This window comes from Cryptotermes secundus, unplaced genomic scaffold, assembly GCF_002891405.2.
Source record: "Cryptotermes secundus unplaced genomic scaffold, Csec_1.0 scaffold584, whole genome shotgun sequence".
NCBI classification, from domain to species: domain Eukaryota; kingdom Metazoa; phylum Arthropoda; class Insecta; order Blattodea; family Kalotermitidae; genus Cryptotermes; species Cryptotermes secundus.
In genome coordinates this window covers 1,440,242-1,457,335 of record NW_019735468.1, presented here as the reverse complement: position 1 = coordinate 1,457,335, position 17,094 = coordinate 1,440,242, and the positions used below count along the sequence as shown (strand labels likewise).

Here is a 17,094-nt window from a genome sequence, read left to right as displayed (position 1 = left end):
CAGTATCATAATTACCGATACTAATAATGTAAACTTTGAAACAAATCTTAACTAAACCTTTAAAGATATAAACACTTGGTTTAATGAATTGTTGTAACACAACAACACAAATTAATTATGATCAGGAAAGTATCTCCAGTGTAACAGAAACTAAGTTCCTTGGTTTGATTATTGATGATTTATTATCTTGGAAACAGCATACTGACCTAGTGATCAGTTGATTATCCTCTGCGTGCTATGCATTGCGAAATATAAAACATAGTGTATCGTTTGCAACGTTAAGGCCAATCTACTTTGCTTACGTACACTCCATCATGAGTTAAGGTATAATCTTCTGGGGTGGCTCCTCTCATGCCAGGAAAGTGTTTATCTTGCAAAAGAAATTTATTAGAATCGTAATGAACGCTAAACCTAGAGATTCTTGCAGGGATATTTTCAAGAAATTGGAAATTATGACATTATATTCACAGTATATATACTCATTACTTTCATACATAATTAATAACAAACATTTATTTAACTTTAATAACGAGATTCATGAATATACAACTAGATCCCAGGGTAATTTACCTGTACTTAGTGTGAATACTTCAAAATGTGATAAAAGAGCTTATATAACAGGTATTAAAGTGTTCAATCATCTTCCATGATCAATAAAGACTTTGGTCAATGATGAGAAAAGCTTTAAATTTACATTAAAGAGGTTTTATGTCATCATTCTTTTTACTCTATAAACAAATACTTTCAATATAAAGAAGACAAAGGTTTCTAATCCAGATATTCTCTTGAATTGTTTGCTAGGTTGATTTTACACACGATATATTACCCACTGTCTAGTCGCTGGGCATTTAAGGGTATAAATTTTATGGAAGTATGGTATTGTAATAGACCATCTGTTTTAAATAACACCTGACAGTAAACAATTAAGATGGTCATGAATGGTTTACTTACAGCTCATTTACTTTTATCCTGTAGAGGAATATGTTAACTGTTTTCAAATTTTAAAGTTCTTGCTATGACTGATTGTATAGAATGAATTTTTATTATATATTCTAATTTTTAAATCCTGATGAATTGTATTATATTTGGACTGTTAAATTAAGTATTTGTAGTTATGTGATGGAGATAATCGCATTAAACTTCCATATTATGAATAGGTCTTTTCTATCAATTTATGATTGTGACGATAATCATATATCTGCATAAATTTGATCATATTTGAATATTTTATGTGCAAAGTTTGTACTGTGATTGTACTGCATGTTGATGGGTCCACTGTTTTTATGTATTTTGACATGTTCTATATCCTATGGCATGCGTGACCTGAAAGGATCTATGGAATTTAAAATAAAGTGAAGTGAAGTGAAGTCATACAGTGGAACCTCTATTTCATGTTCATTATCTAAGGTTCTCTCTCAACATAACATTCAATTTCAATGATCCTAAATCAACAATCTAGTGTTAAATTTCTTCCTCCTCCTCCGTTCAGTACTCAAATCCATACTCAAGGAAATCTTAAATAGGAGTTCCACCATATTTTAGACAACAGGAAGTTCAAAGCTACCAAAACACAATGCTCTCCAGAATGTCTAAAGGCATACTGTTCATAGTGAACTCTACAGAAATCAGCCAAATAGTCCAAGTTGATGATGGTGGAGCACAATGATTAGGGCTGTTAATTTGGGCTTCATCCATCATCTGTTTGATTCAATCCTGAAAATAGTCTCAGCATGTTCTTCCGAATGTCAGTAAACTTCTACCAGGCTACATAACATCACATCTCAGAAGATACTACTCTTCATAGTTACTGCTGTGAGAACCTTAAATATCACAGTCATATCTAGTTTATTCCAATCGACAGTTTTATTGCTAATACGTTTTACTTCACAGAGTGAAATCCTTATTTTCAAACACTATAGGCAGAATGTAAAATTCATGAGGTTAGAACTGCCATCTCTTGTGCAATATATACATAATGAAGTATCCACATAGATTATGTCCCAGACCATAAAAATAATAAATATTCTGTAATAGGAGCTGTATGACGATCAGCTCTGGAACACAATTATCTTCTTGGAGTGTGGCAAAAGGAATTCTGAAAAATAGATTGTGCTAAAGAAGGATCCAAATTTGAAACCAAACAAAAGGTATGTAATTAGATCACTGATGTACTATTGGTTAAGACACTATCTCAGAACATGAAACATTCAAATGTGAGTTTGATGAATAAACAGTAATCTCTACTGATAAGGAACATAATATATAAATTTATATCATAATCAAAAACAATAAGAAATCAATTATAAAAACTAATGCTGAGGAAATAATTAATGTTATAGTCATAAACTGCAACTGTAAATCATACATTATTCATCCGCAGCCGATTACACACTAATAACAAGCAAAGACATGGCAACAGAGTGCGACAAGTCAGTACACTTGTGCAAATCTGATTTCCTCTTGATATTTCCACACAAGAAAAGAATACAAATTCCTTTGGACTGTTCCCCACACTGAGGCTGAAAACATTAACACATGATGTGTTGGTTCATTATGTCAGCAACACAATCACTGCCAACCCCATACCAGCCAATGAACTGTCTGCTTATGATGCAAATTCTACCTTGATCCATCATGATACACATGGCTGACATAGTATTTAATACACTATGATTCAGTGCAGTCCTGCAATGGTTTCCAACATCAACATACATATTATGTCTTTTTTCACCAACCAGAAATTCTCCAGCTCTCATCTCTTCATTTTTCCCTGGAGAAGAAAAAGGAAGAAAATCCGAATCTTGATAAACAAAAATGTAACATATATTTCCCAAGAATGACATGACTATACAAAGTGGTGACATGAATGAGGGCCCTTGTATACTTTCACTTTAATCATAATGTCTTTCCAATTATTTTTTCCACTTCACCACAGCATTACTTCTGTTGTCTAGATTACAAACACACACAACGATAGTTATCTTTTCTCTCCTGGTTTCTGTCATTCCCCATGGTTTATTCAAACATATATACAGTGGCCGAACAAAATAATGGAAACACTACAGATACCATATACATTTCTTTATGAATATGGTATTGGACCACCTTTTGCCTTCTGTACAGCAGCAATCTTTGGAAAAAAAAAATGCACGTTTTGAAGAGCCTCTAGAGGAATTTTATACCATTCTTCTTGAAGAACATCTTCAAGTTGCTCTAGAGATGTTGGAGGTGGGAATCTGTTCCTCACTCTAGTATCCAAAACCGACCAGAGTCGTTCAGTGAGGTTCAAAGCTGGTGATTGTGCTGGCCAGGAAAAATGCTGAAAGTTCACCTTCATGCCCTTCAAACCAAGACTGAACAGTTCCAGCTGTGTGAATGGGGACACTGTCATCTTGGAAAACTGCATCGTTGTTTGGAAATAATGTCTGAATCGTGGGATGCACCTGATTACTTTACCTGTCCACAAATTCCCTTGCAGTAATTTGACCACGAGGGGTAATAATGGTGCCAACAGAATACACTACAACAATACTGCTGGTCAAACTATCACAGAACTCCCCCCTGTTTCACTGTTGGAACTGAACCAGGCATTCCAGATGGTAGGCCTCCTTCCTCCAAATGTAAACTCTTCCTGATGTAGGGAACGGCATGAAGGACGACCCATCTGACCATACCGCACGTTTCCAGTTGTCTGATGTCCAGGTTTCATGGTCATGACATCATCATTTATGCATCTGAGCATTACTTTCAGTTCTCAGAGGTTTAGCAATTGCAGCCTTACCATCGATGTTGAACTTGTGAAGCTCACATCAGACAGTTTTTGTGGAAACAGGGTCTACAAGATGAATATTCAGTTCTGCAGTCACCTGTGATGCAGTATTTTTTTTCTACAAAACAATCCTTGTCAATGTACAATGATCTCTTTCTGTCAATGTTGATTTTCACCCACTGTTCCTCTTCACTGATGTTGTCTTTCCATGGTTCATGTAGGCCAACATAACCTTAGAAACTGTTGCTCTCAATATATCTAATAACGTGGAAGTTTTCATCACAGATGGCCCAACTAAATGTGCACCAATGATCTCTTTCAGTATTGGACAAGTCTCCCATTTTCTGATTCTTTCACTTGGTCTGTCACTAACATACTTACATGAGCACTACAAAGTGAAAATAAATGGAAGCACATTCAGTGTTGACAACTGAAGTTCTTTCAATGTGGCCAGCACAAATTATATTCCTCAATTTCTTAGGGTTTCCATTATTTTCTTCACTCATTGTACATACGTATATATCTATAAAATGCACAACAAATCACTGAAGGTCACAATGCAAGGGCCAGTTTAAGCCTACCCCTTATGAATTCATTCATAGTGTGTATGTGTATACACATACACAAGAAAGAGAGCATGCACACATGTGTCTGAGATCAATAAACAAAACAAAATAAAGATTAGCCATCTTCAAAAACTTCAACTACACCCCCCCTCAAAGAAAAAACCAACTTATGACAATGTTGATATTATTTATTACTAATAATAATAATAATAATATATATATATGCATTCATATACACCATACAAGAGAAAAAGTAACATTACATGCCAACAATACAGCTAAGGTCTGTATACACAGAATCACCAAGTGATGCATTATCGATGACATGTCATTAAAGGACGATTGTTGAGACAGATGAAGGTTGCAGACCCAGAAGCCATCATACAAATCCAAGCCTTTCTTCTTGATCTACCAGCACACACAACTTTCTATCCGAATACCCCGAACTGGAAGCAAGTTTCTGCCATATAGAGGAAGCAGTCACAGACCTTAACAGACTGAGATAACTGAACAAACTACTGAAATAATCAATGCCTTTTGTATTATATATCTAAATTACAGCTGTAAAAATGACAGTACTTCCTATTATACTGTAACGTGTTTGGAAAAGACTCTTCCATAGTAACGCAACAACAGTGAGCCGTTGCGTCGAATCTCCGCGGTTACAACGAATACACGGAGCGTTCCCGCAGAGACAACACAATAACAGTGGGTCGTTGTGTAGGAATTCCAGATTCAACAAAACAGCTTTTCCACGGTTATAACAGAGGGTTCATTTGCATAGCAGCGGCCGAGGGTATAAAAAGGTGTTGAATGCATTCGCCAGAGAGTCTTGGGGCAGATGCCAAGAGATACAGAAGTAAGTCTTGGAATAGCCGCCGCTGAAGAAAGTTGAAATATAGCAGCCGACAGTGGAACAAGAAGTAATTATAACAGTGAAGCAGTGGATAATGATTGTACTCGTAAGTGTATAAGTGAAGCGTCCAATAAAGATTCGCTGAATCCGAGACCCACACAGTTATTTGTCGCGTGCCATACCCAACACGTGACAACTGGTGTCAGAAGTGGGATCAGTTCGGATTAACCGGATCAAACTTAAAAGATTGGACTGCACACGTGACCGACAAGGAAAAATGGAGCCACAACAAATGATGGAATTCCTGCTAGCCATGCAGGCAAAGGCCGATGCCAGATACGAAGAAGCGAAGATCAACCAGGCAAAAGCGGACGCCGATAGAAAGGCCATGCAAGAAAGGACGGATGCCAACATGAAGACCAGCCATAAAGAGTTGTTGGCCAAACTAGAGGACGACAGACAGGCCAATATGAAAGCATGGCGAGGGGAGATGTCCGCCATGACAGACAAATGGGGTAGCGACAGCCACATGGAGACGATGGCCTGCCAAGTGATGGAGGCACGGCGAGATGAGGAGCCGTCCTCAGTGGACAGGAAACCTGAGGTGGCACAAAAAGTAGAGTTCCCCGTGGTAGACGCCGAAGTGATGCCAGTCAGAGAACCGAAGAGAAAAAGACGCAGGGACCGACACCTGGCCGAAGAGCGCCGCCGCCAGAAAACGAAGGATTCAAGGCGGGAAATTCGTGAACCCCAGAAGAAATTGACCGTCGCCCACAGGAGGACAACACGACGTTTGGAAGTGGCACAGAAAACGCAAATAGACCAGAAGGTATCCCGCCGTGCAACAGTGAGATGACGTAGAAGAGATGCCCTCAGGAAAGAATGGACCCAAATTCAGGATAGGCACCAGAAGAAATATGTCACCGCTTCCGGCAGGTTGTCCCTCCATGCACGAGTAGCACGACGCAGGGGACACATCATGGGGATCAACCAAACTTGGAACAACGTTGCAAGAGGAGCCCCCAAAGGGCAGAGACTTCAGGTGGAACCGGAGGGCAACATTAGAATGGAGAACGAATACACAAGACAGCGGCTGCACCCTAAGAACGAGAGGTACAGGAAGGCCATCAGGCTGGAAACTGCGAAGCTAGCAGTAGGACTTTCCAGCAAGATACCGAAAACGAGACACTGGACACTGTGGAGGGGTCGACCCCTTCCAAAGTGGAAAAAGGAAAACGACCCGCATGGGAGGAACCAGTAATAGAAATGCCGACCTCCCTAGGAAGAACAAATGAATACTGAATGAGCAAAGAATGAATGTAAAACAACGCAATCGACAAAATCTCGGCTACGGGAGTGCTCGGGGTGAGCACCACTGAAGAGGGGCAGATGCAGCACAATGAACAGTGCCGAAAGACGCCAGCAGAACACCAAGACCGAATGCAGATGTTGCCAGCAGAACACCGCGGAAACAAAACCAAGGAAGAACCTTTAGGCTGTTCAGGAACGAACAACCTTTAGAGGGGAGCAATGTAACGTGTTTGGAAAAGACACTTCCATAGTAATGCAACAACAGTGAGCCATTTCATCGAGAGCGTCAAATCTCCACGGTTACAACGAATACACGGAGCGATCCCACAGAGACAACAGAATAACAGTGGGTCATTGCGTAGGAATCGCAGAATCAACAAAGCACGTTTCCACGGTTATAACAGAGGGTTCATTTGCATAGCAGAGGCCGAGGGTATAAAAAGGGGTTGAATGCATTCGCCAGAGAGTCTTGGGGCAGATGCCGAGAGATACAGAAGTAAGTCTTGGAATAGCCGCTGCTGAAGAAAGTTGAAATATAGCAGACGACAGTGGAACAAGAAGTAATCATAACAGTGAAGCAGTGGATAATGATTGTACTTGTAAGTGTATAAGTGAAGCATCCAATAAAAATTCGCTGAATCCAAGACCCACGCATAGTTATTTGTTGCGTGCAATACCCAACATGTGACAATATGTTCAAAAAATGTTTTTTTATTTTAATGTGATCAGCTAATTTTGACCAATTTCAATTAATAGTGCTTTCTGCTTGAACTGCTTTCTGACCAACCAAGAGGCAGGGAGAAGCATCAGCAGATTATTTTTTGTCTGAGGAGGAATGCCAGGGAAGAAGGAAAAATTATGTTTGATTTATATGATTTTGACCTTTGTAACTTTTTAATTGGAACACAACTACTGCATAAAAACTTTACATATCACTTCAGTGACTTCTGGAATAAATCAGCCTATAATTTTTGGCATATGGTACAAGAACTTTGGTGAAGAGAAAAATGTCTCCAAACAACAGAAGGCAATTTCCAGCTACAACTTGGCTGACACAGGTTTCTTACAACAGTCTCTTTTCTCTGAATGTCCCCCTCAACTTTCCTCAGAAAAAGTGTGGACTATTTGTGACCCTTATGATCACATTAACTAGCAGTTTCCTCCACACATATAGTTCTTTCAGAGCAGTATTTAACACACACAGAATTTCCCTCCTTTTTATCCATTCATGAACCCAGTACATTTGCTTATTATGCTAACATGTTTATGGTCTAAGCATTTCTACAAGAACATCAGTGCTGCTAAAATGACCTCTCCTGATCCCACTTCAACAAAAATTAGTGCCATTAACACCTTCTCATGTAAACACTTGATGCTGCATCATTAAAAATGTATCATGTCACTAAGTAATGCATCACTTAATGGCACTGTATACATGAATGAGATTTCATATATTTAAGAGTATCTGATATTTATGTAACCATTTTCTCTGGAAACTACTAGACTCCTTATGCTTTCTAATTCAATACTTGAAACATGATGCAATGTGCTGTTGCATTTTAGAGGAATTCATTCTTCATAGAATCCCATGGTATCCTCCATTTTTTCAGTGGTATGTTAATAATAATTTGCTATTTTATTTTACTTTGGGAGTGAAGAAATGCAACAGCATAAATAGCACAAAGTTCAGGAGCCATGTGTAAGGTACTTGTTTCACTTCTGAATACAATTACATTACTATACAAAAACTATGTAAATAAAAAAAGAAATACGGATATTATAATCCCAGGAGTAGATAAAAAAACATTTTCATTTCTCAGCCTCACAAGAAGCTTTACAGCAGCACCCTATTGTTGCGAAGAAAGGGAAGGAAATAATTTCCCACAGACTAACCCTTATCATATCAGTACTTGAGTTGTTCCACAGAACTGTATACAGTACAACATTTGGTGAAACTGATACAATAACATTCATAAATGGAGCTGGTTACAGTACCATCTATAGTACAACTTTGTGTTCTTGTACTGCTAGCTCATTCTATCAGAATTATTTCAATGAAGTAATATGAGTAGCAAAGTACTTTTAAACTTTGGAGGAAACACTAAAATGAAAATATGTAAGTAAAACAGCCACGGATGTCTCAAACTGAAATGTCCATCCACACCACAAAAATATAACAATCCTGGGTTATAAGATCAAAAATAACAAAACCCTGTGACAAGTCTCACTTTAAACATGACGCTATAAAGAACAAACCCTATCATCAAAAATATGATACGTAAAAATACAAAGCAGACATCTGTTTATATTACACGTAATAATTACCCCCACTGAATCAAAATATACTTCAGTACAGAAGATTTTGTAGATCTTCGTGAAATTACATTTATGGTTCAATCAAAATAATTTATATCTTGATTCCTTATAGTACACTACATTACAAATCATAAAGATAAACTGCACAATCACCATATAATGATTACTGTACTATACAACTTGAATCATCACACCTCAATTCTGTCACACCTAAATTAAAGTTCCCATGGCAGGTGGCATTATTTTTTGAGTAGCTTCTTTATTTCCTTGTTCTGTTGTACGATCGTGAAGTCAGCCTTATCTGTCTTGTCATTAATCCGGTCTAACATATCATTTTGACAATCAATTTCCTCTCCAAGTACTTCAGCAAGGCCTTTGAGATGTGACAGAGAAGTACACATGTCCTCAAGGTTCCTATCTACAACATTTTGCAGATTCTGCCCACTGGATGTTTTATGTTGACTCCATGTATCGCCATCCACACCAAGGTCACGAATCATGACACCTATATAAACAAATAAAATGGAGTGTCTTACTACAACTGAGGTAAAAGTATGCAGATGTATGATGGTGGCCTACCTAAATCTTATTTCTCAATTTGCAAAAGAGGTTTCACCCAGATATTTGTGCAACTTACTATCTCAGAATCAATAAAGTGAATCACTGCTGGCTTGATGACTGGGGTTGGAGCCACTCACTTCCATCTGGTGCTGAGGTTAAGAATGGTGAAGTTATACATCCATTCCTCCATTCATTTTCATGGCACAGTGCTTAATTAATTAGGCACAGAGACAACTTTACCTTTTGCACATACAGAAGTAGTTCTCGTTCAGAACTTAGTATGTTACTCTAAGTGTTCTGTTACTATCTGGGAAAGAATGAAGGACCAAGAGTACCATTCAAAAGAACACTCTTCCTTCAATACAAATGTCTGGATTTTTTGTTAAAACCATGTCACTGTACACAACTCAGCATGGCTGAAGCAAAAACTGCATGGAACTACAACTTTATTCAAAACAGCAGCACAAAACTACAAAGAGATTGTGAATACTTCAAATTACTATGGAATACTACTTATAAATAAAAATAAAAAAAATTATGAAATGCTGAATATATGTACTGCACAATTTTTTTATTGCTAGTGGGGTGGGACTAAGTCCCTTGTACTGTGGCCACTTCTGGCCTACTGTACCAGCCCCAGATGATAGGTGAGGGTGATTGTGGAGCAATTGGTGGAATGAAGATTGGCAGGGAAAACAGAAGTACTCAGAGAAAACCTGCCCCAGCGCCACTTTGTCCACCACAAATCCACTTGACCAGACCCGGGATCAAACCGGGTCTGCCGCGGTGGGAAGCCAGCGACTAACCGCTTGAGCTATGGCATAGCCTACTGCACAATTAAAGACATAATGAAGAATGCCAAACAGCACAAGAAGTATTAGTGCCTTTTGTCTGGAACTGATGGTATCATAGCTGAAATGATAGCTTACTAAGTACATAGATGTTAATTCAAATACCAGCACATCCAGTATCTCTTAATCATGAATAAATGGAGAAATATACTCATGAAGATTAAATATACATCCCATTGTCCCTGCCACTATTACAAACAGAGTACTATGGCACAGTCACTAGTACTCCTGCTTCTTACTCAGGAGGTATCCAGTTGGAATTTCAACCAGAAAACCATTTTCTCTGGGTTTCTTTGGGATGGGGGTCCTGATTCCCTTCAGGTAAATTCTGGGTTAATATCTGAAACTAGGTCATAACTGCTTCCTTCCACATCGCTTACAAATAATCATTCATAACATCATATTATTTCTCATTTAACAATATATAAACAAAGCACCATTAATTAACCAAGAACCAAGACCAATTATAGCATGCCAGCTACACCTGAAGCCCTGCTCACCTTTACAGTTTAAATTTCAAATTCATTAATTTTTAAAGTCATAAATCATATCATTCCAGTACAGTAAGAGGAGGAACCGGGGTAGTGAAGTTGGTATAGTGACTGGCTACGGGGTGGACTGAGGGGTCAGAGTTCAAGTCCCGGGAGGGTCAAGAATTTTCTCCAAATCGTCCAGATTGGCTCTGGAGTCCACCCAACCTCCTATCCAATGGGTGCCATGGGCTCTTTCCCCAGCAGTATAGCAGTGTGAAGCTAACCACTCACCTCCAAGTAGTGCAGAGGTCAAGAGAATGTGAATCTATACATCCACCCCCCCCCCATACCTTCATGGCATAGTGATTAATTCGTTGAGCACAGGGACAACCTTACCTTACAGTAAAAGGACCAGTCCTACCACCTAACACCATTCACAGGAACCAAAACAGGAACAATGTAAATGAATGCTGGACTTTTGGAATACATCATGTGTGACACAAAGAGACTGGAAGACCCTTCTAAAATATGTCCAAACCAGGGAAATCTACAGTGAATACAAAACAGGAAAAATTCAATATCTCATGGTTCATCAAATCTTGCATTATTGTAAAGGTGAGTAGGCATGAATCCTTCATATTTTGTGATGACTTTCAGTTATATTTTGGGTCATAACAAGTCTAACAGATGAATATCCTAGGATTTGTTAGACAAGAAAAAATACACAAAATATTCTGAAAAAGTGAAGTGCGTAACAAACATACAGAAGCATGGAACATGAATGAATGAATGTACAAGGGGTGGGCGTTCTCGGCCCTTGCACCGCAACCTGCAGTGGTCTATTGTGCTTCCCCTTTTGATTATCCCCTCAGTAATCCTGCGCTTCGAATGAAACGTGGGATTTGGTACGTGGGGGCGTCAAAATAGTCACTTTGTTCCATGAAGTACTGACCCAAGTGACGTAATCTTAAATAAGCTAAGGCCTCACATTCACACAGGATATGTGTGTGGCTGTTTCAGTTTCTTCTTGACACCTCTCACAAGTGGGACTATCACTTAGTCCCAGTTTGAAGAGGTGTCCTTTAAGGTGACAGTGTCCTGTAAGTAGTCCCACCACCCATCATAGCTGGTTCCTGTTTAACTTCAACAGTTCCTTCGCTCTTTTAGCTCCGGGTCCTCGTATGAGTCCCTTTGCTTGCCTAGTCCAGTCAAGGATCCCCAGTATTTCTTGTAAGTATGGAACATAATGAGGCAGCAACAGTCTGTCAGATGCATAGAACAATGAGATGACCAAAACAGGGCAGAATAATATCATTATTACTAAATTTGTCCCAATCAAGCAGAATAATGTGTCATCATCAAAGTGGCATACCATGTTATATTTTCAACATAAATTCAAGGGGATCTATTTTCAGCTTGACATACCATGTTACATTTTCAACATCAAGTCAAGAGGATCTATTTTCAGCTTGACATACCATGTTACATTTTCAACATAAAGTCAAAAGGATCTATTTTCAGCTAACTTCCAGCAGTTATACTTTGGTACAAAAACAAAATATACTACTACCACACTATGAAGTACTGTTATGTGTGTAGAAACTTGGAAGGACATCAATGTGCGACGGAACGCTAATTGGGAAACAACATTCCATGGAGTAAAGTGCCTGAAATACTGCAATATTGTGTTCAACAATTTCCTGGTTACTTTACAGCAACAGTTAGAAGGTCACGCAGTTTCTCTTCGACAAATAAGTCACTGACATTACCTGGATGGTCTCTAGCTTGTGAGCCAAGATTTTCTCTTGAATTTTCTAAATGGCTGGCTAATTGGTTAGGAGTTTCTATCTTCTTGGAAGTACCAGATGAACTGCCTGAATCCTTGAAGCTTGGGCCAGGAATTCGCTCTCCAGACTTCCCACTCAAATAATTCTTGAAACTTCCGAACACACTCTACAAAATGCCATGCATTTCAATACATATCATTTACCACATGTCAAACTATCACATTACATGTGCCAACAAAAGCAATAGTGATTGGTCACAATATTTTAACTTAAGCCTAATATGAATCTAACCCTTACGTGTCTAAACTATGTGATGGAATACAATAATGAGTTTCTGTATTACAAGTGTGACATATATAAATTCACTGTGAAATATCATTTAAATGTACATCTGTCAGTACTAAATTTATGCATGAAGATAGCACATAGAGAAATTTACATGCAACAGCTAGATATTTTGTTAATTGCTTGCAATAAAACAATACCACTTAAAGCATAAAAAAGTAATAACTAAAATGCAACTACTGCACTATTTCAAAACATAATCATCCTGCGGGGTAAAAGGCAGCCAGTGCATAAGTTTGACAACCTCAATGCCATCTGTGAGACAACTGTCTAGAGTATGTGGGAACCTCGATGTCCCACAACCCTGTGGGCCTCCGTGGCCTCTTACAGGGATAGCTTTACCTTACCATCTTTTACCAACTCTGCTGCACTGGTACATGAATGGAAGAATAAAATCTTGTAACCCTTAAATGGAATTATTTGGCATTCCAATTGAATTAAAGAATGTAATAAATTTTAATGTTTTTAAGAAGAAACTTAAGAATTATTTGATGTGTAACGTTTTCTATTCTCTTCAAGAATTTGTTAATAATTGTCGACATAGACTGCTTGTTAATAAATCTGTCTATATGTTTAAAATATTTATTCTTGTGTCTCTTTTAGAGTATCTATTATTCTTAAATTAAGTTAACTGGATAAGAAATCCAAGAACGCTAAAAATTCGGGGGGAGGGAAAAAACAGTGCAAGTTAATCATCAAATTTGAGCAATTNGGGTATTGTACGTTGCATTTACTGCCAAAGAAGTAACGGGATGCTTTTAAGACATTTAGAAAAGAACCAGGATGCCATCCCGCTGCATTCCTCCCCACCTCAAGCCCTGTCTATATATGCACTTAACCTATAGAGAAGGATACTGGGAAAAAAAAAAAATTGTATGGAAACACAGAGTCCTGATACTCGGGGATAGTCATGTGAGAGGATGTTCAGACCTAATAAATATGAAGTTAAATAAAGAGTTTGGTGTCAGTGGAATTGTGAAACCAGGAGCTAAATCCAGAGACATCCTAAATACCAATATTGAGAAAACCATGCCAAAGGGCGATGTTATAATAGTGTGCACTGGCAACAATGACATTAGCAAGAATAGTGCTAAGGAAGGAATAAGTAGCATAATTAGCTTTGCTAAAAAGACCAGTCACACCAACAGTATTGTAACTAAAGCTCTACACAGACTGGTCATGTGTCAACAAAGAAACCATATGATTCAAAAGACTTCTAACAAAAAGGCTCAAATTACATAAACACGTGACAATCAGCAAGGTAAATCTAAACAGACATCATTTCACAAACCACGGCCAGCATATGAACTACAAAGGAAAAGAAAAGACGTGTCAACAGATAGCAGAATTGGTACAACGAAAGGTTGGGGATAGAGCAAATGCTATACCACTAAAATACAAGCAGGGAACTGTGCATGAAGAGGCCACGTTAAGAACACAAGGAGGAAACTGTCCATGTGGAGACTGCAGAAAGCCAAGGGAATGAAGCTGATGAAACCTTAGTCGACCCATCTCCCAACAGTGTGGTACCATTGGAAGTAAAGCAACATCAGGAAATTTGGATGTCAACTAGGAAAAGGAAGCTCCCAGAAAAGCTAAGTAAAGACTTTTTATGGATGAGAATAGCACTGGTACTCTCAAGAATACTAATAAAATAAGTGCAACCATCCAATTATTACATCAAAATATTCGAAGTCTAAATAACAAGAAACTAAATATAGGTGCCATTATCAAACAAAACGTTAGAATCCGATATACTCTGTATCACTGAACACTGGTTGGATGAAAGAGAAATAGGTTATAACTTTGAAAACTATTCCTTGATATCAAAATTCTGCAGGAAAAATAAACTGCAAGGAGGCTCATGCATTTATGTTAAAACAAATCTAGATGCAAAACCCTGTAACCTGTTTGAAAGCTTAAATCAAGAAGAACACTTTGAGGCCAGCAAAACTGAACTTATACAATTTATAATACTATCATAATCTGTATATATAGAACCCCTAGTAGCAATATCAGCATATTTATAAAAAAATTGGACACTATGCTTAGCAATCTGACCAATAAAGGAAAGAACATTATTATAGCAGGAGATCTCAATGTAGATTTTCTAAAAAGAAGTGTAAATCCACAACTACAGACAATGCTAGACTCATATGGCTTGCAAGCAATAGTTGATGTCCCAACAAGAACAGGACCTAAAAGTCAAACAGCCATAGACCAAATAATACTAAACAAGGGCTTATGGGAATACAACTTTAAAGCGGCGGAAATGGCTCTCTGACCATAATGCCCAAATACTACAAGCACAAATGCATTATAAGAACAAAAAAGGACATGGTAGAATAACTAAAGAGTTCAGATTAGCCAGATCTTATAGTGAGGAAAACGTACAATATCTAAACAATTTACTAGGAAAAGAGACCTGGGAGCCTGTTTTTAAACATAATGAGGCAAATGATGCATACAATGAATTTTAGGCATCTTTCAGTACTATCACAATATAGCTATGCCTAAAAATGGGTAAAAATTAAGCAGCAAATAAATACATGGATTACCTTAGGCATAAGGGTATCAGGACTCTTCATAGCTTAATGAAGGAAACACATCTGAAGAACTTAAAAAATACTATAACCAGGACAAAAAATATACAACAAAATTATCAGTGAGGCTAAAAAATTAAGCAACAACATGCGAATACGATCATCCGCGAACAAATCAAAAGTCATGTGGGATTTAATCAAAGAAGTAGGCAATCAGCAAAAAGCTCCAAAGAACATTGAACTAAGAGTGAATGGAACAACTATACAGGATCCAAAAGTTATAGCCAATGTTTTTAATGAATATTATACTAACATTGCCCAGCACAAAACAATGAAGACAGGATAAACACGATAAAATACAACAGCAATAACATGTTCTTAACCCCAACCACTGAAAGGGAGGTGGTAGACATAATTAAAACACTGGGTAACAAAAAATCAACGGGCATTGACGATATTCCAAAGTTCATTATTAAAAAATGTCATCCTCAACCAGCAAATGCTCTAACATACGTAATAAATCTGTCAATTTCATCTGGTTATTTCCCCGACCAACTAGAAATAGCAAAAGTGAAACCCTTGTATAAAGAAGGTTGTACTGCAGATGTTGGAAACTACAGGCCAGTGTCATTAATTTCGGTGTTTTCTAAAACAATCGGAAAAATTGTGCACAATAGACTTTTATAATTCATAAATAAGTACAGCATAATCAACAACAAACAACATGGATTCTACAAAGGAAAATCAACACATACAGCAATCACAGAATTTACAAAAAGGGTTTACAAAGCACTAGATGAAAAAGAAACGAGTACAGGGATATTTTTGGATTTATCAAAAGCACTCAACCTAGTAGATCATGATATATTGCTAAGATGGAAAGAATGGGAATACGAGAGGTTACACTAAGGTGGTTCCAAACATACTTAGAAAACAGAGAACAAGAGGTAGAAATTACATATAGATGTAAAAAAAACTAATCAAAACATTAATTACCTATCCTGAAAGAGACCCATCAGCGATGGCGTCCCACAAGGTTCTGTTATGGGACCAGTGTTGTTTCTTTTATACATAAACGACCTGGAGGCCGGCATAGAACCTGGGAAACCTATGCTCTTTGCTGATGATACTAGCATTTTTATAGTAGGAAATAGCGCTAACAAAATTCAAAGGAAAACTAATGAAACAATAAACAAAATCACAGTGTAAGATTTGAGGCTTTCACGGCGGTGACTATGAAGAAAGCAGTCTTCTGGGATTTGGCGCCGTGTATATGTGGTGTTAACCGACGTTTCGGAGGAATGTATCGCCCCCATCTTCAGGGCTTTACCGTGTCTCACGGTGTTGTCACTTGCAGATTTACCTATACTTTTTCTTCAACCCTGAAGTTGGGGGCGATACNAACAACTTATGTAAAGTATGTTTTGGCCTAAGGGTAGTTAGAAGAATGACTGGACTAGATACTGTCAGCACATTATATTATGCTTATTTTCAATCTTTGTTATCATATGGACTGATATTTTGGGGCAACTCGGTAAATGCAAAATTGATCTTTAAATTACAGAAGAAAGCTATAAGAGCTATGACCCAGGTCCCAAAAAGAACTAGCTGTAAACAAATTTTTGAATCATTACATACGATGGGGTACCCAAAAGAAACCGAACTATTTTTTTTGTGGGCAGAGCTTTTGTAGTACCGCGTTTTGCCGCTATGAGC

General features: G+C 37.9%; 1 protein-coding gene across 1 annotated transcript in view; it reads right to left on the bottom strand.

Moving 5' to 3' along the window:
- Positions 1–2,315: 2,315 nt before the first annotated feature.
- The window catches only part of LOC111869350 (synaptosomal-associated protein 29), an 18,063-nt gene continuing 3,284 nt past the window's right edge, over positions 2,316–17,094 (bottom strand). The window contains exons 3-4 of the mRNA XM_023860807.2: positions 12,473–12,656; positions 2,316–9,323 (exon numbers count right to left, since the gene is read on the bottom strand). Of these exons, the coding sequence (XP_023716575.1) occupies positions 9,058–9,323; positions 12,473–12,656 (450 nt within the window). The 3' untranslated portion in view covers positions 2,316–9,057. The remainder of the gene's footprint in view (positions 9,324–12,472; positions 12,657–17,094) is intronic.